Here is a 21,477-nt window from a genome sequence, read left to right as displayed (position 1 = left end):
GCCTCTCTCTAGCCTCTGCAGCCTTTCCCCCTTTTCCGCACCACTCTAGCTGGTCAGTCACATGGATTATAGCACTTAGACAAAAAGGCCTCTTGCCAATAGTAACATCGTATTTTGGCTACAGAAAGGCACATGTGCACAGTGTACTGTGAGATTGCTGTCCTTGCACCTGTGTATGGCATCTTAGCCTTGAACATACTGATTAAGATTCCCATATTCAGAGTGGCCTTGGTCATTGGCATGCTAACAACAAGGCCTTCACTCTCTAATTGACCTTGAGTATCCGATGACTCTGGCATGGCTCTCACAGATGGGAATGGTGGTGATGGTGGCAATATTCCCATTTTAAAGATGACTAACGGAGGTCAGGAAGCTGAGCTACTTCCCCCAAAGCCACACGCCTGAGGCAGCTGAAGGAGAACTTGAAGGCTTGGCACAGAGCACAGCGCTCTTTCTGTGCCTGTGTCAAGGGAGAACTGAAAGTGACAGTTGCCTGATTTTTGGTGCCTGCCTCCTTGTGATGAGGAAGGAGAAATAGCTAATGTTCATTAATCTGCAGCCGATGTTGCTCAAAAACCTGAGCGTGATATTTTTTCCCAAGAGAACTCATGACAATATCTGTGTGTGAGGCGACCCAGGACTTTGGGGAGCCCCTGGATGAAACCTCCTGAAGGCCCCGCACAGCTCAGGGTGCCCACCTGCAGGACAGGGCGCTCACGCTGTGAAAGGGGCCGCTGAGGCCGAGAGGAGAAGGCCTGCTCCTGGAGGACGGGAGACCTTTCTTCACCAGACAGGGAGGCTGAGGTTGAGAGCTGACCTTCAGGATGTCTTTCTACCATGAGAGCATGTTTGCTTCCAGGCATGATACCCCGTAGAATGCTTTGCTGCCTGTGTCTGCAGGAAAGAGAAAAGGCGAGGGCTTAGATTCTGCTGCTGGGAATGGACAGGGTGGATGTCTCTGGCCCTTGGAGCTGACTCACCAGCCTTTTCCTCTTTTCCACAACCCAGGGCAAGCTGGCCTCTTTTTCCCTGTCTCTGGTGGATGCCTTGAGCCCTCAGCTGCAACAGGTAAAGGAAAAGAGGCAGATGAAAAGCGTGGGCATGAGATGGAGCTTCTCTTCTCATTCTTAGCATTTCTCTCTCTCTTTAAAAAAATTTTTTTTATTCATTTCAGAGAGGAAGAGAGAGAGATAGAAACATCAGTGATGAGAGAGAATCATTGATTGGCTGCCTCCTGCACCCCTCTACTGGGAATTGAGCCCATAACCCGGGCATGTGCCTTGACAGAGAATTGGACTATGACCTCATGGTTCATAGGTTGATGCTCACCCACTCAGCCATGCCATCCGGGCAGCATTTCTCTCTTGGTACTGCTTGGACCATGTTCCCAGTTCCCTCCCTGTTGGCATACTCAAGAGGCACAACATCTGTGTCCTTCTGCCCCATCGTCCCTTTTCTTTCTTTTTTTTTAAAAATTACTTTATTGATTAAGGTATCACATATTTGTCATCAACCCCCCCCCCATTTCCATCCCAAACCCCCCCATACGCATGCCCCCATCCCCCTGTTGTCCGTGATCACTGGTTAGGCTCATATGCAAGCACACAAGTCCTTTGGTTGATCTATCTCCCTTGTCCCCACCCTCCCCTACCTTCCCTCTGAGGTCTGACAGTCTGATCAATGCTGTTCTTGTTCTTCAGTCTATGTTGTTCATCTTTTCCCCTAGATGAGTGAGCTCATGTGATACTAGGGATACACTTATAGGAACCAAAAATGAGAGGAGCAATAATGGTTATGCTGAGAGGCAAATGAATCAGTCTATAGTGAGTTTCTTTCTGGGCCAACAGTTCTTTTGAGTCCCGATTTCTATGTCCAACAGTTGTTTATGTGTACATAACAGCAATGATATTTCAGTTCTGGATGGTGGACAAATGGTGGTAATGCAGGTCCGACCCTCTCTGGTTTGATCCTGGGCAATCTGCAGTGACGCACATCTGCTGACTGCTAGTATGGCAAGGCATGGTCAGCGTCTTCCATCCCTGGACTGTTTCTCTTCTGACTTCATGGCTGGAGCACTCGTGTCAATTCCTCTCTGTTGCAGGAATCCACATGGTCTCGGAGTTGTTTTCTGAAAATATACAAACATATTCTCAACCAAAAGTTAATAAAGGAATATTTTCTATAAATTTGACTTGCGATCCTTTTTCATTTTTTTGCCCAAACGATTTTCCTTTGGCTTGTTTTGACACCATGTATATTTTACCTGGGTGTCTTGCTGTTAGCATTACAAATGAAAGTTAATTTTCTAAAGTAAAAATTTTCTAGATGTAACTTATTTACAGGATATTTTTCCATACATGATATTCTTCTACTATCCCCCCTTTTTTGGTTTAAATATTGGGAGGCTTTTGGAAATTTTATTCTGTAATCTTAATAGCTTTTAAATTTTACTTTTTTGCACTAAAATGTGACTGCTTTAGGTTCATTATATGTTACGCAATTTTACCATGAGATGAACTACCAATAAAAATTTTAGTTAACACTTTAGGAACAGCTTTTTTGTCCAGTACAATTGATTTTTCTAGAGTATTTGCTTATTTTGATTGGCCAATTTAAATTAGTCTGAAAACTTGACTACTATTTTACTGTCAAATTTAATACTCTAACAACCATCTTGTTTTACCCTGTAAATATTAGTGGAGAGGATTATTTGCCTTCTTGAGTAGGCCCTGAGCATTCCTGGTGCTAGGCTGGATTTAGATATCATAGACCCCAGTTCCCCGGATCATGGGTGCAATACATCTCCATCAAGTCTTGTTGCAGTGAGAGGGCATCTTCTGTCGGCCAAGTCTCTGTTACCTGGGTCCCGATTTGAGCTGGACATGTGAAGCTGAGCAGCCATGGGGGCAGGAGATCTCCTTCAGCAGGGGTGAGGGTTCAGGCCCCTGCAAACTTGGCGGGGGTGAAGGTCTGTGCCCCACCTCTGTTGACCCCCAAGTTCTCTCCTGATGGCCCCTATGCGACTGTGCCTGTCTTAGGTTGTTCCTTCCCTGAGGAATCTTACCCATCTCTGGCTAACCAGCCATCCTCCGGGTCAAGCAGGGTGATGTGAGGTTTAGTTCTGTCTCCTTGGTCGCCTATGCCCCCATGGCCTCCACGCCCAGCACCTGCCTTGGGATCCCCTCGCCTGCTGGCAGGGTCCCAGCACTGATCACATATCTTGTGGAACCCAGGTTTCTTCTCCAAGGAGGCCCAGCTCACCCCACTGGGCGAGAGACAGATCCATGGTACCAGCCATCACGAGGTTTCAACCTTGGCATGAACAGAAGCTCAGGCAACAGCTGTGGACAATTGGATTGTGAGAAGCAGGTCCCTCTTGGCCAAAAGGGCAAGAGGGGCCAATTTAGAATGCTCAGGTGCCTTCCCAGGGGGCCCTCTACACAGTGGAAGGGATTAAACCCTTTCATGTCCTTTTTAAATTGCTGCCAGACATTCAAAGAATTAGTTTGTAAGTTTGTTTGGGGTAATTGTATAATATGCTGTTGTAATTCTAAAATATCTAGAGATGTGTTACATTTGTCTCCAAGCACCAAACAGATGTTTTTTTTTTATCCCCATGGGTGCAAGGAACTATTATAAGTAATGGGGGTGATCCAAATCTGGGAAAAATTTTAATGACAGTGTAGAATAATATCATGTAAGGATATTCTTTGTTCTAGTCCATGGCAATTCCCTTTCAAACTGGCTGTCTGTTTCTTTTTGTATAGACAAGGTCTTAGTTACATTTTCTGCACCTCTACCGCGGGCAAGTAGTGATAGTAGTGACACCCTTTCTTTGGTGTCCACACAAGCCAGAAACCTCTCTTTAATTTTACACACAACAGTTGTTTATGTGTACATAACAACTGTGTACATGATTTTGTGTCATACAAAAGGGAAGCTGGGTGGAGACCCCTGTGTATTTATACTTTCTTGCCCCAACCATGGACCTCCTGGATGACCAAGGTGTTTGGTATTATTGGTAACTACATTAGTCAGGGGATCAGCCCACATAAGGGGTCTTACCCATGAAGGGTCAGGAGCATAAGATCAAAATACTTACCCTCTTGTCCCAGGTAAAATTACCGTACATCTGATGATTGCTAGCATGGCTGGAAAGGCGTTCTCGTGCATTCTTGGGTTTCTGGTTTCCTCACAATTTCTTCCCTGAGATTTGACATTCTGATTGATGTTTCTCTGTTTCTGGATCTATTTCCCCCCCCATCAGTTTATGTTGTTCATTATATTCCACAAATGAGTGAGATCATGTGATATTATCTTTCTCTGCCTGGCTTATTTCACTAAGCATAAAGTTCTCCATCTCCATCCATATTGTTGCAAATGGTAAGAGCTCCTTCTTTTTTACTGCAGCATAATATTCCATTGTGTAGATGTACCACAGTTTTTTAATCCACTCATCTGCTGATGGGCACTTAGGCTGTTTCCAAATCTTAGCTATGGTGAATTGTGCTGCTATGAACATAGGGGTGCATATATCCTTTCTGATTGATGTTTCCAGTTTCTTAGGATATATTCCTAGAAGTGGGATCACTGGGTCAAATGGGAGTTCTATTTTTAGTTTTTTTAAGGAAATTCCATACTGTTCTCCACAGTGGCTGCACCAGTCTGCATTCCCACCAGCAGTGCACGAGGGTTCCTTTTTCTCCACATCCTCGCCAGCACTTGTCATTTGTTGACTTGTTGATAATGGCCATTCTGACAGGTGTGAGATGGTACCGCATTGTTGTTTTGATTTGCATCTCTCTGATGATTAGTGATTTAGAGCAGGTTTTCATATGTCTCTTGGCCTTCCTTCTGTCTTCTTTCAAAAAGTGTCTATTTAGATCAGTTGCCCATTTTTTGATTGGGTTGTTTATCTTCTTTTTGTTAAGCTGCATGAGTTCCCTGTAAATGTTGGAGATTAAACCCTTATCGTTGACATCATTGGCAAATATGTTCTCCCATGCAGTGGGCTTTCTTGTTGTTTTATTGATGGTTTCCGTTGCTGTACAAAAGCTTTTTATTTTGATGTAATCCCATTTGTTTATTTTCTCTTTAGCTTCCATTGCCCTAGGAGTGGTATCAGTGAAGATGTTCTTTTGGCATATGTCAGAGATTTTTCTGCCTGTAGATTCCTCTAGTATTTTTATGGTTTCCTGTCTTATGTTTAAGTCCTTGATCCATTTTGAGTTTATTTTTGTGTATGGTGTAAGTTGGTGGTCTAGTTTCATTTTTTTTGCATGTATCTGTCCAATTTTCCCAACACCATTTATTGAAGAGACTGTCTTGACTCCATTGTATGTTCATGCCTCCTTTGTCAAATATTAATTGAGCATAGTGATTTGGATCGATTTCTGGGTTCTCTATTCTATTCCATTGATCTATATGTCTGTTCTTGTGCCAATACCAGGCAGTTTTGAGAACAGTGGCTTTGTAATATAGCTTGAAATCTGGTATTGAGATCCCTCCTACTTTGTTCTTCTTTCTCAGGATTGCTGTAGCTATTCGGGGTCTTTTTTTATTCCAGATGAATTTTTGGAAAGTTCGTTCTAGGTCTGTGAAGTATGCCGTTGGTATTTTCATGGGAAGTGCATTGAAATTATAGATTGCTTTGGGTAGTATGGACATTTTAATGATGTTGATTCTACCAATCCATGAACATGGTATGTTCTTCCATCTGTTTATGTCTTCCTCTATCTCTTTTTTTCAGTGTTGTGTAGTTTTCTGCGTATAGGTCTTTTACCTCCTTAGTTAAGTTTATTCCTAGGTATCTTAATTTTTTTGGTGTGATGGTAAATGGGATTGCTTTTTTAGTCTCTCTTTCTGTAAGTTCATTATTGGTGCATAGAAATGCCATAGATTTCTTAGCATTTATTTTGTATCCTGCTACTCTGCCGAATTCATTTATTAAGTCTAATAATTTTTTTGATGGAGTCTTTAGGGTTTTCTATGTACAGTATCATGTCATCTGCAAATAAGGACAGTTTTACTTCTTCTTTTCCAATTTGGATGCCTTTCATTTCTTCTTCTTGTCTGATTGCAATGGCTAGTATTTTCAACACTATGTTGAACAGGAGTGGTGAGAGTGGGCATCCCTGTCTTGTTCCTGTTCTTAGGGGAAATGGTTTTAGTTTTTGCCCATTGAGTATGATGTTGGCTGTGGGTTTGTCATATATGGCTTTTATTATGTTGAGGTATGATCCTTCTATTCCCAGCTTGCTGAGAGTTTTTATCAAGAAAGGGTGTTGGATTTTGTCAAATGCTTTTTCTGCATCAATTGATATGACTGTGATTTTTATCTCTCAATTTGTTTATGTGATGTATGACGTTTATTGATTTGCAAATATTGTACCAACCTTGCATCCCAGGGATAAATCCTACTTGGTCGTGGTGTATAAGCTTTCTGATGTACTGCTGGATTCGATTTGCTAGAATTTTGTTGAGGATTTTGGCATCTATGTTCATGAGGGATATTGGCCTGTAATTCTCTTTCATTGTGTTGTCTTTATCTGGTTTTGGTATTAGGGTGATGCTGGCTTCATAGAAGGAGCTTGGGAGTGTTCCTTCTTCTTGAATTTTCTGGAATAGTCTGAGGAGGATAGGTTTTAGTTCTTCCTTGAATGTTTTGTACAACTCCCCTGTGAAGCCGTCTGGCCCCGGGCTTTTGTTTGCTGGAAGTTTTTTGATGACTGCTTCAATTTCTTCCATAGTTATCAGCCTGTTGAGATTTTTAGTCTCTTCCTAAGTTTTGGAAGGTTGTGTTTTTCTAGGAATGTGTCCATTTCCTCCAGGTTGTCTAGTTTGTTGGAATAGAGTTGTTCATAGTATTTTTTGACAATCCTTTGTATTTCTGTGGGGTCTGTTGATATTTCACCTCTTTCATTTCTGATTTTGTTTATTTGGGTCCTCTCTCTTTGCTTCTTGGTGAGCCTGGCTAGAGGTTCATCAATCTTGTTTATCCTTTCAAAGAACCAGCTCTTGGTTTTGTTGATCTTGTGTATTGTTTTTTTGGTCTCCATGTCATTCATTTCTGCTCTGATCTTTATTATTTCCTTTCTTCTGCTCACTGTGGGCTTTTCTTGTTGTTCCCTTTCTAATTCTTTGAGTTGTTGAGTTAGATGATCTATTACCATTTTTTCTTGTTTTTTTTTGAGATAGGCCTGTAGAGCTATACACTTTCCTCTCAGGACTGCTTTCATTGTGTCCCATAGGATTTGCAATGTTGTGCTTTTATTGTCATTAGTCTCCAGGATGTTTTTAATTTCTTCTTTGATCTCATTGATAACCCAATCATTGTTTAGTAGCATGCTATTCAGTTTCCAAGTGTTTGAATTTTTTGGAATGTTTTTATTGTAGTTTATTTCTAATATTATGCCATTGTGGTCTGAGAAAATGCTTGATATGATTTCAATCTTTTTGAATTTGGGGAGACTTTGCTTGTTACCCAATATGTGGTCTATTTTTGAGAATGTCCCATGTGCACTTGAGAAGAATGTATATTCCCTGGCTTTGGGGTGAAATACTCTGAAGATGTCAATTAGGTCCATCTGATTTAGTGTGTCATTTAGAATTGCTGTTTCTTTGCTGATTTTTGTCCAGAGGATTTATCCATTGATGTCAGTGGTGTATTAAAGTCCCCTACTATGATTGTATTGATGTCGATCTCTCCCTTGATATCTTCCAGCAGATTTTTTATGTATTTGGTCGCTCCTGCATTGGGTGCATAAACGTTTACCAGAGTTATATCTTCTTGCTGGATTGCTCCCTTTATTATTATGTAGTGGCCTTCCTTATCTCTTATTATGGCCTTTACTTTGAGGTCTATTTTATCTGATATAAGTATCGCAACCCCAGCTTTTTTCTCATTTCCATTTGCCTGAAAAATGTTTTTTCATGCCTTCACTCTCAGTCTGTGTGAATCTCTTGTAGACAGCAAATATATGGGTCATGTTTTCTTATCCATTTAGCTACCTTATGTCTTTTGATTGGTGCATTTAATCCATTTACGTTTAATGTTATTATTGATAAGTACCTGTTTGTTAACATATTTTTCCTTAGTGTTTGTGTTTCTTCTTGCCTTTCTCTTTCTTCTTTTTAAAAAAAAAATATATTTTATTGATTTTTTACAGAGAGGAAGGGAGAGGAATAGAGAGTTAGAAACATCGATGAGAGAGAAACATCCATCAGCTGCCTCTTGCACACCCCCTACTGGGGATGTGCCCGCAACCAAGGTACATGCCCTTGACCGGAATCGAACCTGGGACCCTTGAGTCCGCAGGCCAATGCTCTATCCACTGAGCCAAACCGGTTTTGGCCTCTTTCTTCTTTTTACAGCAGCCCCTTTAGCATTTCTTGCATTGCTGGCTTGGTAGTGATGAACTCTCTTAGCCCTTTTTTGTCTGTGAAGCTTCTGATTCCACCTTCAATTTTGAATGATAGCCTTGCTGGGTATAGTATTCTTGGATTCAGTCCCTTGTTTTGCATCACTTTGTATATTTCATTCCATTCCCTTCTGGCCTGGTGTGTTTCTGTTGAGAAATCAGTTGATATTCTGATAGGAGATCCCTTGTAGGTAACTTTCTTTCTCTCTCTTGCTGCCTTTAAGATTCTTGCTTTGTCATTGGTGTTCGTCAATTTAATTATGATGTGTCTTGATGTCGGTCTTTTGGGGTTCAACTTGTTTGGTACTCTGTATGCTTCTTGGACTTGGATAGTTTTTTTCTTGCCAATATCAGGGAAATTTTCTGTCATTATTTCTTCCAACAGGTTTTCTAGTCCTTGCTTCTCTTCCTCTCCTTCTTTTATTCCTATTATTCGAATGTTGTGTTGTTTTTTGTCATCCCTAAGTTCCCTTTGGCTCTCCTCTTGCTTTTTAAGTCTTCTTTCCAGTTGCTGCTGTGTTTGTGTGTTTTTTCCTACCTTGTCTTCTAATTCGCTAATTCGGTCCTCAGCCTCTTCTACTCTACTCTTTAAGCCTTCCATTGTGTTCTTTATTGCAGCTATGTCGTTCTTCATCTCCTCTTGGTTTCTTTTCATGTTGGTGACATTTTCATTCAGCTCCTTATAGTTCTCATTGAATTGTTAGTATTTGTCATCCATCCATTTAAACATCCTTATAATGAATACTCTGAATTCTTTCTCTGTTAAGCGGCTAGCCTCAAGTTCATTTAACTCCCTTTCTGGTGATTCTTCTTGTTCCTTCCTTTGAGAATTTCCTTTCTGTCTCCCCATGTTTTCCTGTAATGTTTTAATTGTAGTTCCAATTGCTTTGCTACCCAGGTTCTTTTGGTGATGGTGCTACTGGTATAATCTCTCAGTTCTCCTGGGCTTGGTAATCTAGTGTAGTTCCCTACTTGAACTATTTGGGTTCTCTTGATGTAGGCCTGCAAGTTTGAGAGGCACAACTGCAGTGTCTAGAGGTCAGCAGTCGTGGAGGGTAGTATCCCAATTTTTCTGTCTTGCACCCTAAATTGAAATTACGCTTGCCCAGTGGGGACTCACAGTGGCTCCAAGGAACCGTCTGTCGGGGTGATGTGGCTCGGGGGGCCTGCACTCTGGAAAGGCGTGACTGTGTTGCCCAGAGTTCTGTAGTTGTGGGGTGGGCAGACTCAGCTTTTGCTACTGTACCTGTGGTGGATAGGCGCTTACTCCCAGTGGCAGCTCACAGGAGCACCCGCAGTAAGTTTGCCAGTGAGGCACACTGAAGCACTCTGAAGAGCTCTGGTAGTGTAACTGCGTAATTGAGGTGCCTAGATGCTAAAGGTTTTTCTTTAGGGTGGTACCTATGGCCTCAGGGAGTATTCAAATCCTATAGTGTTAATCAGAGTGTAGTCCGGGTGTGGCTATATTGGTTGCCTGGAGACTGGAGGGAGGGGTTATCTCTTAGGAGAAAATGGCAACCGGGGATCCGATGTGACTTAGCCCCAGACACGCTTCCACCTCTGCCCACTCTCCCCAGGTTCCACAACTCCTCCCCTTCTCCTGCACCTCAGCCACGGGTAAGTGTCTGTATCCGAAAGGTCCTACGAACTAGGTTCAGTGGAGAAAGATGCAGGTCCCGGTGCGAAGAGGGACCACGTCTTTACAAGCTCCTCTCTTGCCGGCACTGCACGGTCAGGCAGTTAGCTCTTCAGGGCTGCCTTTGAGCTCAGATCCCAAATCAGACTCCAAGGTCTAAAATCTACTACCTCCCGCAGTCCCGTGGACCCTTTTTCTCACAGTCAGACGCTTTGCCTGTCCTCAGGGACGCGGCTTGGCGCCGTGTAGTTTTCCCCTGACCTTCTAGGTTTAGAGATCTGGCAGATTCTATTGCCCAGATCCTTGTTTTACCTTTTTCCAGGAGATCTCTGCCCTTCTCAGCTGCAAACTGTCTCACCAGCCACGTCTCCTTCGCCAATTCGGGCTGGATTCCTCTCGTTTCAGCAGCTCCCTCTATTTCCTCCTGTGGGTGTGGGGCCGCACAGACCGCTCACTCCCTTCCCGCTGCCATGTTTTTCTCCCTAATAAACTTTTGACAGTTCTCCCATCGTCCCTTTTCTAAAAGCTGTCTGTGGTTTCCTTTTCTTGGCATTGGTGGTGCTGGGGGTGTCTGGCTGGGCTGGATTCCCATCTGACCAAGCTTCTGACCTTTCCTGTGCAGTTGGCGTGTGAGTGTTATTCCCGGCTGCCCTCCCTAGGGGCTGGCTTCTCCCAGGGCTTGAAGCACACTGAGAGCTGGGAGCAGGAGCTACACAGTCTGCTGGCCTCATTGCACAGTCTGCTGGGGGCTCTCTACGAGGGAGCAGAACCAGGTAGGGACCCTGGCTGGCAGTCAGTGGCAGAGTGGTTGGGGAGCATGGCAGCAGGGAACCAGGAGAGTGGCCCAGAGGGTGGGACGGTTGATTTCTAGGCAGAATGGTGGGCCATCCACCAGAAACGAAAAGGGAGGGGATGGAAAGCCCTGGAGTGTGAAGCTGCTGTGTTTATGTCCAGCTCCTGTACAGTGTGAAGGCCCGGGGGTGGAGATGCTCTTTCCCCTCCCCCCACCCCCTCCCCGCAGAAGATGCTGATGCGCATAACCTATTCGGGCTTCAGCAAAGGTTTTCAGGTCTGGCCAGCTGCCTGGGGCTCATGCTTAGGTGAGTGAGTGCTGGAGGGAGCATGGGCCTGGACGGGGAGGGATTGATCTGGGGTGTCTTCTGCATCATGAGGAAGGAGCTTGAGGTGGGCCAGTCATACTGGGGAACCTGTGCTGAGGATCTCCCTGCTCTGATTCTCTCCAGCTCTGAGTTTGGGGCCCCCGTGTCCATCCCTGTGCAGGAAATCCTGGATTTCATCTGCCGGACCCTCAGCATCAGTGCCAAGAATATTGTAAGTGATGCTTGTCCTCTGTTCATAGTCCTTAGGACCCATGGCAGCCAGGAAAGTAGTGTGGGATCTGAAGCTCCCCAAATGATATCATCCCTGAGGTTGTCTGGCTAGCTCCTAACTTCTTTCCGAATGCCATTATTCCTTGTGCTTCTCCCGACACATACACAGAGTGGTTTCTCTGCCCTCGTGCGAGGACACCTGTAGCACATGCTTCGAGGGGAGGGCAAGCAAGGGGGCCAGGCAGACGTTGTCGAGAGGGCAGCCCCCCTCCCCTCATCCTTCAGGCTCTGTTTTATAGGATGGGGGTTTGATCTTGTTGGGAGAGGCGGGCCCGGGTGGGTTCCTTACCCGTGTGTCCATATGTATTCTGTCATATCTCCGTCTCCCTTTCCCTCTCTGTGTCTCACTTCCCTGCTCCTTTTGCCAATTTCATTCTGCAGAGCTTGCTTGGAGATGGTCCCCGGCGGTTGTTGCTGCTGCCTTCTATCCACCTGGAAGTCGCCTGAGGTCACTTATATGTAGCCCAAATAGGAGTAGTTTTAGGCTTTATTGAGTGCTGATGGTGTACCAGCAGGGTACCAGGCATTGGGAAATAATACATTAATTAAGATCTTCCTTGGAAGGAATTCACAGACTGGCAGTAATTTAGAACATGTAGGCAACTGGTTAGGTGGGGTTTGGAGCTCGCGAAGGGGGTTCAGGGCTGCAGAGAAACTTGGGAGGGGGCAAGGCATGCAGGGAATATGACTGGAATGAAAAGAGAAGGGAGCTGAGTTTGGAACCCAGATAATACCAACCTTTTAGGACCCAGAGGTTCCTGTGAAGGAGTGTGAGGAGGACGTGGAGAGCTGGTGTCCCAGAAAAGAGAAGAGCTTCCAGCAGGAGGGGGCCTCAGTGCTGCCTAGAAATGGCAGGGGTGTGTCAGCAATCGTGCGCTCAGGGAGAGCAGTCTCAGAAGGGCAAGGGGGGCGGGGTAGAGCCCATGGGAGGATTGGGAGGCGAGCCAAAGATTCTGCCCCACCGGCCCAGGCTCTGCGCCACTGCCCTCTGCACCCAGGGACTGTGGCCACCCGCTGCTCCGCTGCCACTCACATGCCCTTCCCGCTCAGTTCCTGGCCTGTTCTCTGACTGGTTTCTGTATGCCAGGGAGGGGTCGCTCTTCAGCCTCTCCTCAGCCTGGCATGTGGTTCCTGTCTCAACCACTAGGGGGAGGCAGTGGTCTTCAGGCTCTGGCTGGGCCATCTCTCAGGGAGGCAGAGATGTGAGGTTTCTGATGGCTTTACTTGGCCATGCTGTTGGAAATCTGCCCCATCTCCCATTATGAAGCCCTTACCCTGCCCCTCGACTTTTAACACATTTCCACCTGCTATATGCTATTGGATATGCATTTGTTTAGAGTTTGTCTCCTCCCAAAGAAAGCAAGCACCTTGAGAGCAGAGACTTTATTTCTGGGCTGCTCACCGCTGAATCTCCTTCCCACATTCCTGGTTCACAGTGGGGACTCAGTCAACTCCATGTGGTGGCATAGTGCTTTCGCCACATTTTTGGGTCTCAGACAGCAAGAATCTAAACCCTTTAACACTTTGATCATTTCAGTCCCTGTCAACCAGCCTGGAGGTTACTTGCTTTCATTTGTCATATTCCACCTACCATCTGTCTATCTGTCCATCCAACAGGCCATTCCTTCACTGACTGTTCCACAACATGGAAATAGTACTTCCTGTGGGCTGCACATTATGCTAGGTGCTGCAGGTTACAAAAATGAAAGCTGCAGTGATGATCCCCAAGGAATCTCTGTTTCCTGGGAAAGAGAAAGGTAAATAGATGAATACAATGCAGTGAAATTTTGTTGTTATAGAATGCAATGGGAGCCCCAAAAGAGAGCTGTTGGGGATAGTGGGGAGGCATATGGAACCACACAGGACGTGGATTACACAGTTATGCTCATTTCCCCAAACAGGAGTCCTCTTACGTCTCATTTATCTTAGTCTGGCTGCTGCTGTTTCATTCAGGTTGGGGCAAAAGTAGGTTTACAGTTATGAATACGCGAAACACAGAGTTTATTCTTATTTATTAACTAGAGGCCCGGTGCACGAAATTCGTGCATGGAGGGGGGTTGTCCCTCAGCCCAGCCTGTACCCTCTCCAATATGTGACCCCTGGAGGGATGTCTGACTGCCCGTCAAGGTGAAGAGTCCCCAAAACGGGCAGTTGGACATCCCTCTCACAATCTAGGACTGCTGGATCCCAACTGCTTGCCTGCCTGCCTTCCTGATTGCCCCTAACCGCTTCTGCCTGCCAGCCTGATCACCCCCTAACCACTCTGCTGCCAGCCTGTTTGCCCCCAACTTCCCTCCTCTGCTGGCCTGGTCACCCCTAACTGCCCTCTCCTGCAGGGTTGATCACCTCCAACTGCCCTCCCTTGCAGGCTTGGTCCCTCTCAACTGCCCTCCCTTGCAGGCAGGGTGCCTCCCAACTGCCCTCACTTGCAGGCCGGGTGCCTCCCAACTGCCCTCTCCTGCTGGCCATCTTGTGGTGGCCATCTTGTGTCCACATGGGGGCAGGATCTTTGATCACATGGGGGCAGCTATATTGTGTGTTGCAGTGATGATCAATCTGCATATTACTCTTTTATTAGATAGGATAGAGGCCCTCATCCTGGTTATAAAGGCCAGCTTTCTCAGGAAAAGTATAGAGTGGACAGATGTATCACTTGTGGAGTAAAAAAGGGCAGATGATAAGCTTTTGTGTGTTTATTTTGTATATTGCATGCTCCGTGTTTGAGGCAAGCTGTAGGGATCTCTACACAACCCTACTTCTTGCGCCATCCTTGAGCCGTTTTTGCTCTTCACTATGGGGAGGCAGGTACACTGGTCAAGAATGCTCCAATTCTTTTTTTTTTTTTAATATTTTTATTAATTTCAGAGAGGAAGGGAGAGGGAGAGGAGAGATAGAAACATCAATGATGAGAGAGAATCATTGATTGGCTGATTCCTGCATGCCCCACTCTGGGGATTGAGTCTGAAACCCAGGCAAGTGCCCTGACCGGGAATCAAACCATGACCTCTTGGTTCATAGGTTGATGCTCAACCACTGAGCCACACCAGCCAGGCTCAAATTCTTGAGATCCCTCCTTTCTATGCTCATTGACCACGGATTAGAGGGATCACACAGGGTGTGCTTCAGCTCAGTCAGAGTCCTGAGAGAACTGAAGTGGAAAGTACCTGGGACTGGGGAAACAAGATTGTTAGAGGCACCAAGAGAAAGCTTTCTGATCAGCTGGAGTGCGGTGTCTACAATCCTGAGGGCAGGATACAGGAGAGAGCTCTGCGGGGCCTCTGAAACCCTCCCTCCAGGTCACCATGGGCTTGTTAAGCAGCTCCCTTGGAGGTAGTCACTCTGCAGTAGAATTCCAGGCCCTTAGGGGATGGGATGCAATCCTCTGTGCCTTAAACCCAAAGGCACCATTGTAAGTCAGTGGCAGAGATATTCCAGTCAGGTAAGCTTTCCCTGTCCAGTCCCTGCATAGAAAATCCTAAAGTTGTGAACGTGTTAGAAATGTTTCTGGCACAAAGGCCCTCGCCTATCCCTCTCCTCACAGGCTGTCAGGTATTGGCATTTGTCAGATATCCTGATGAATGTTTGATCTGACATACTCTTGTTCTTCAGGCTCCTCTTCCTGTCAACATACTCTGTCTTCAGTTAGAATATTTATAACATTTACATTTGATTTTCTTAACCATTTTGCTTAGAGTTTTATGGCTCAGGTTACCTTATATGGGACTTGAGGTAGTTCCAAATGTCCAGTCACAGATTCATGATGTCATAGATGGGTCAAGCTCTTTACTTAATCCTTCACTTTTAAACCCACGCCCTGTATTAAGTCCAAAGTGAATGAACTGAACTGAAAACACCTAATTCCTTGTGAACTGTTTGCATGATTATCATTTCTCAAGTGACACCAAATTCCTTGTAATTTCTTTTTTATTTTTAAAATTTTTTTAGTATTTTATTTTTTAAAAATAAATCTTTATTGTTCAGATTATTACAATTGTTCCTCTTTTTCTCCCCTATATCTCCCCTCCACCTGGTTCCCACCCCACCCTCAGTCTTTATCCCCCTCCCCCACTGTCCTCAACCATAGGTGTACGATTTTTGTCCAGTCTCTTTCCGCACCCTCATACCCCTTTCCCCCTGAGAATTGTCAGTCCACTCCCTTTCTATGCCCTTGATTGTATTATATTCACCAGTTTATTCTGTTCATCAGATTTTTTATTCACTTGATTTTTAGATTCACTTGTTGATAGATCTGTATTTGTTGTTCATAATTTTTATCGTTACCTTTTTCTTCTTCTTCTTCCTCTTCTTAAAGGATACCTTTCAGCTTTTCATATAATACTGGTTTGGTGGTGATGAACTCTTTTAGCTTTTTTTTTTTTTTTTGTCTGTGAAGCTCTTTATCTGCACATGCTTTGAGGGGAGGGCAAGCAAGGGGGCCAGGCAGACATTGCCAAGAGGGCAGCCCCCCTCCCCTCATCCTTCAGGCTCTGTTTTATAGGATGGGGGTTTGATCTTGTTGGGAGAGGCGGGCCCGGGTGGGTTCCTTACCCGTGTGTCCATATGTATTCTGTCACATCTCCGTCTCCCTTTCCCTCTCTGTGTCTCATTTCCCTGCTCCTTTTGCCAATTTCATTCTGCAGAGCTTGCTTGGAGATGGTCCCCTGCGGTTGTTGCTGCTGCCTTCTATCCACCTGGAAGCCTTGGACCTGCTCTCTGCGCTCATCCTTGCGTGAGTGGGACTGGTCAGAGTGTGAGGAAGGGACTGGGACATACTGGGAATGGAGGTCACTGTTGTGTCTTCGCCCCCAGATGTGGAGGTCGGCTCTTGCGCTTTGGAGCCCTGATCAGCCGCCTGTTTCCCCAGGTCCTCAATGCCTGGAGCATTGGTAGGGATACTGTCTCTCTGGGCCAGGAGAAGCCTTAAAGGTGACTGTCAAGGATGGGGACAAGAGGAGAGGGTGGTGAGGCCATGCAGGTGGGCTGGGCGCTGAGGGAGGAGAGGCACTCATAAGCTGCCCTGCTCACTCCACAGTGCCGTGCGGACCAAGGTGTACGCTGTGTTAGAGCTGTGGGTGCAGGTGTGTGGTGCCTCGGCAGGAGTGCTTCAGGCAGGAGCCTCAGGAGAGGCCCTGCTCACCCACCTGCTCAGTGACATCTCCCCGCCCGCCGATGCCCTGAAGGTGAGTGAGGCTCTGCCCACATCTCCTGTGCCAGGGCTTTCATCCTGCACACCCGGTCCACGTGAGCCTCCCCATTCAACACCGTCTCCTCACTCTGTCCTGCCTTCCTGTGTGCCTGTGAGTGTGATCTATGTTCCCCTCCACCACCAGCTGCGCAGTCCCCGGGGGAGCCCTGACGGCGGTTTGCAGACGGGGAAGCCCAGCGCCCCCAAGAAGCTAAAGCTGGACGTGGGGGAGGCTGCGGCCCCTCCCAGCCACCGAAAAGGGGATAGCAATGCCAACAGCGATGTGTGCGCAGCTGCGCTGAGAGGTGGGTGAGGCCGGTGCCCTGCACCTTCAGAGTGCTGGGATGGCTGGGGCCATATATTCAAACCAGGTGTTGAAGTAGAGGGTGTGGATAAATGCAGAACCAGCTAAAAAGATTCAAGAGAGGCCAAAAGGAGCAGAAGCAGCCATGTAGCTCCCAGGGCTGCGGCAAAATCTTGGATCTGCGGGGGGGGGGGGGGGGGGGGGGGGGGGGGGGGGGGAGGGAGGGAGGGGGAGAGGGAGGGAGGGGGCGGGGAGCTGGCGAGTGTTGGGTCACTTATATTGCCCCCAGGGTCTCGTTTATCTTGTTGCATATCCTCTGCACGTGCCAGGACAGCCGTAGCAAAGGGTGAGTCCCTGCCTCTGGAGCTTACATTCCCTTCAGGCAGGCTGCTCAGCGGGGCTTCCTCCCAACACAAGTGCTAATCTGGAAGCAGAAGTGTAGTCAATCTCTGTGCAGTTAGTGGGTGACTTTCCTTGGGGTTCCCTGTATTTCACTGCCTGTCACCCCACCCCACGTGAAGAGGAGAGCCAGTGCTTCTCAAATAGATAAGTGCACATTGACAGTGCACCTACATTATCCCAGCCCTGTGTAGCGTGGTCCTCATTTCCTGGTGGAGAAACGAGCTCAGAGCAGTTAAGTGACTTGCCTGAGCCACAGGGTGCAGAAGCCCTTCTCTCAGTCCTGTTAGCAGCAGGTCTCTTACACCCTGTTCTTCTCCCCAGGCCTCAGCCGGACCATCCTCATGTGCGGACCACTTATCAAGGAGGAGACTCACAGGGTTAGTGGAGCCTGGTCCCCATGGAGATTGGGGCGGGGCCACTGCCTGTCCATGTGAGGGGCTGTGCCCCTGGAGAGCGTCCATTGCAACTTGGGAGGGGCCCTGGAGAAGGGAGGGATCGTTTAGGTGGTGTCCCTAGTTGTGCCCCGTGTCCTTTTCAGAGGCTGCATGATCTGGTCCTGCCCCTGGTCATGGGTGTGCAACAGGGCGATGTCCTAGGCAGCTCCACATATACCAGCGCCCGCTGCCGCCGGGAACTGTACCGTCTGCTGCTGGCTCTGCTGCTGGCGCCTTCTCCTCGCTGCCCACCTCCTCTCGCCTGTGCCCTGCAAGCCTTCTCCCTGGGCCAGAGGGAAGACAACCTTGAGGTAACTGCAGACGGGCCGAGTCCATCTCTTTGGTTTGAGGGTCCTCTTGTTTCTGACGCTGGCAGGCTCTCTCTGGTACCATAAAACCCTCTGTTCCTGATGCTCACACTGGCTTCCTCTTCCTTCCTCAGGTCTCTTCTTTCTGCTCGGAAGCACTGGTGACCTGTGCTGCTTTGACCCATCCCCGGGTTCCTCCTCTGCAGTCCATGGGCCCCACCTGCCCCACACCTGCTCCAGTTCCTCCTCCTGAGGCCCCGTCTCCGTTCAGGGCCCCACCCTTTCATCCCCCGGGCCCCATGCCCTCAGCAGGGCCCATGCCCTCAGCTGGCCCTGTGCCTTCGGTGGGTCCCCTGCCCTCCGCAGGCCCAGTGCCCCCGTCAGGCCCAGTGCCTCCAGCACGTCCTGGACCTCCAGCCACAGCCAACCACTTAGGCCTCTCTGTCCCAGGTCTGGTGTCTGTACCCCCGCGGCTCCTTCCTGGCCCTGAGAACCACCGGGCAGGCTCAAATGAGGACCCCATCCTTGCTTCTAGTGGCACTCCCCCACCTGTGATACCCCCAGATGAAACTTTTGAGGGGAGAGTGCCCAGGCCAGCCTTTGTCCACTATGATAAGGAGGAGGCGTCTGATGTAGAGATCTCCCTGGAAAGCGACTCTGATGACAGTGTGGTGATCGTGCCTGAGGGGCTGCTGCCCCTGCCACTCCCACCCCGCCTAGGGACCACCCCACCCCCTGTTGCCCCAGCTGGGCCACCAGCAGCCTCCCCTCCTCTATCAGCCAAGGAGGAGCCTGCAGAGCTTCCTACAGTCCTGGGGCCTCTCCCTCCCCCTCCACCTCCTCCTGTTCCTGGCTCTGTGACACTCCAACCACCGCAGTTGGTGCCTGAAGGAACTCCTAGTGGGGCAGGACCGCTGGCCCTGGAAGAAGATTTGACAGTTATTAATATCAACAGCAGTGATGAGGAGGAGGAGGAGGAGGAAGAGCAGGAAGAGGAGGAGGAGGAAGAGGAGAAAGAAGAAGAAGAGGATGAAGAAGAGTATTTTGAAAAGGAGGAAGAGGAGGAAGAGTTTGAGGAGGAATTTGAGGAAGAGGAGGGTGAATTACAGGAAGAACAAGAGGAGGAAGAGGGGGAGGAGGAGGAGGAGAAGGAGGAGGAAAAGGAGGAGGAAGAGGTGGAAGAGTTGGAAGAGTTGGAGTTTGGCTCAGCAGGAGGGGAGGTAGAAGAAGGAGGACCTCCTCCCACCAGCCTGCCTCCAGATCTGCCTCCCGCCGAGTCCCCCAAGGTGCAGCCTGAGCCAGAGCCAGAGCCTGGGCTGCTGTTAGAAGTGGAGGAGCCGAGGGCGGAGGAGGAGCGTGGGGCTGAGACTGCACCCACACTGGCCCCTGAGGTGCTCCCCTCCCAGGAGGAGCTGGAGAAGGAAGGGGGAAGCCCCCCAGCGGGGCCACCTCCTCAGGAGCTAGTGGAAGAGGAGCCCTGCTGGACGAGGGGACTGAGGGTGGGGATGATGAGGTGCGCCCCCCACCAGAGACATCTGCAGCTGAAGAAATGGAGATGGAGACGGCCCCTCTCCAGGAAAAGGTGAGTGGGCCGGGCAGGGAGGGCATCTCTGGGTGGGGAAGGTGGGGGGTTGGGAAGCGTGCTGGGGGAAGAGGGGGTTGTAGTTGCTTGTGTTAGGGAAGGGCTTTGTCCAAGTCTGCCCCACTCCTGTATGAGGGTGACACTGTTTTGAATCTTATCTTTGTCCCTCAAAGGAGCAGGACGACACAGCTGCCATGCTGGCTGACTTCATTGATTGTCCCCCTGATGACGAGAAGCCACCACCTGTCACTGAGCCTGATTCCTAGCCGTCTCCTACACCCCCCACTCGTTTCCAATAAAGTTATGTACTTTGACATCGACTGCTGCTTCTGCCTTTTGCCACAACTGTGTCCCCCCTCTCATCCCCACCTCCTGCCTTCGTCAGCACCTCCCTGGTAGGAATTTAACAAGTTCACCGCAGGCCTTCCTACCCGTTCTTGAGATTTGGACATTCCTGGCCAGTGTCTGTTCCCTTTAAGCAGTAATACGTATTTCAGGCCGTGCTGGGGTGCATGTGTGAGCATGAACCTGGAGGTGTAGACGTGAGGGTATTGAAATCTATGGACTGGAGGTAGGTGCCCCATGATTCTTTCACTCACTCAGTCTGTTGAAGGGTGAACATAAGGAAAGGACCTTGGAAATGCAGAAAAGGGAGTGACTTCCCAACTGTGTGTATTCTGAGGAGTGATGTTTGAGCTAATTTTGGGGAAACTTAGGGGTTTTAAAATTTCCCTCAACTTGTTTTTTCAAAAATTTCAAGCCTGCAGAAAAGTTAGAATAGAACAGTATAATACCTTTGCATAGGTTAATCAGTTGTTAACATTTTCTCATGTCAGCGTTTATAATGTCTGTATCTACATATAGACTTGTATTTATATATGCCCTTGAATCTGTAACCAATACACAATTATATGTGCACATTTTTTTGTGTGTGGGGCCACATAAAAACTTGCAGACATCATGACCCTTCACCTCTAAGTTCTTCAACATTAACTCCCAGGGTTAAGACAATTTTCTACATTATCACAGTACCACTATCAGACCTAAGAAAAGTCACAGCAATAAAATATTACATGTACTATATTGTGAGGTTCCAGTTTCCTATTTATCTCTAAAATGTTTTTGATAGCTGTCTCTCCCCCATCCCCACCCTTTGATGTAATTTTAGGTGGAGAGGGCCATTTAAGGCTTAATGATCATTGCAAGGACAGGTGCGAGATGTGAAAACTCTTGGAATAGTGATTTCTCAAAAATGTAAAGAACCTGAATTCTGGAACCTGGGTAGGTAAAGTTGACATTGACCCTGAGCAAGAGGCTAGAACAGAAAGTTTTAAAATTTACACTCTATTGTGAGTAGGATATTCATAGTTAAGAACCCAAGAGATATAAAACGTTAATTGAAAAGTTTCACCACGTTGCTCTGTCACCTAGAGCAGCCAGTATCATCAGTTTTTATCTGTTCTTCCAGATTTATTGTAGCATATATAAGCAGTTATGTACAAAAATCCTTTTATTTCACAAGAGGGTAGTATGTTATCACAATATAAGTCAATTTCATTTAGTCATGGGTTTCATTCAATAAATGTTGAGTATCAGGTACTTGGCACTGATTTCTCATTAATATATGTATTTTTAAATAATGATTGGCCCACAGGAGGTGGTAATGATAGTAGGATGAGGAAGGAGGTGACAAGGCACCTGTACCCAGTTTCCCCCAATGGTTAACATCTTACATAACTACAGTACAATATTAAAACCAGGAACTTGATGTTGGTACAGTGATTGGCACTTGTCTTACAAAAAGTAGAGCAGTGA

General features: G+C 47.3%; 1 protein-coding gene across 1 annotated transcript; it reads left to right on the top strand.

The window, feature by feature from the left end:
- Positions 1–562: 562 nt before the first annotated feature.
- LOC129147397 (proline-, glutamic acid- and leucine-rich protein 1-like) lies at positions 563–19,982 on the top strand. The gene is given in 15 exon segments (XM_054709357.1): positions 563–583; positions 1,009–1,068; positions 10,679–10,829; positions 11,011–11,069; positions 11,071–11,156; positions 11,301–11,388; positions 16,088–16,176; positions 16,257–16,373; positions 16,480–16,627; positions 16,778–16,937; positions 17,660–17,715; positions 17,877–18,083; positions 18,215–19,559; positions 19,562–19,662; positions 19,836–19,982. Coding segments are annotated over 15 exon segments (2,781 nt in total). The 3' UTR covers positions 19,929–19,982.
- The last annotated feature ends 1,495 nt before the right edge of the window (positions 19,983–21,477 follow it).

Source organism: Eptesicus fuscus, chromosome 20 (genome assembly GCF_027574615.1).
Source record: "Eptesicus fuscus isolate TK198812 chromosome 20, DD_ASM_mEF_20220401, whole genome shotgun sequence".
Taxonomy (NCBI): Eukaryota; Metazoa; Chordata; class Mammalia; order Chiroptera; family Vespertilionidae; genus Eptesicus; species Eptesicus fuscus.
This window is presented reverse-complemented; position numbering and strand designations above follow the sequence as displayed.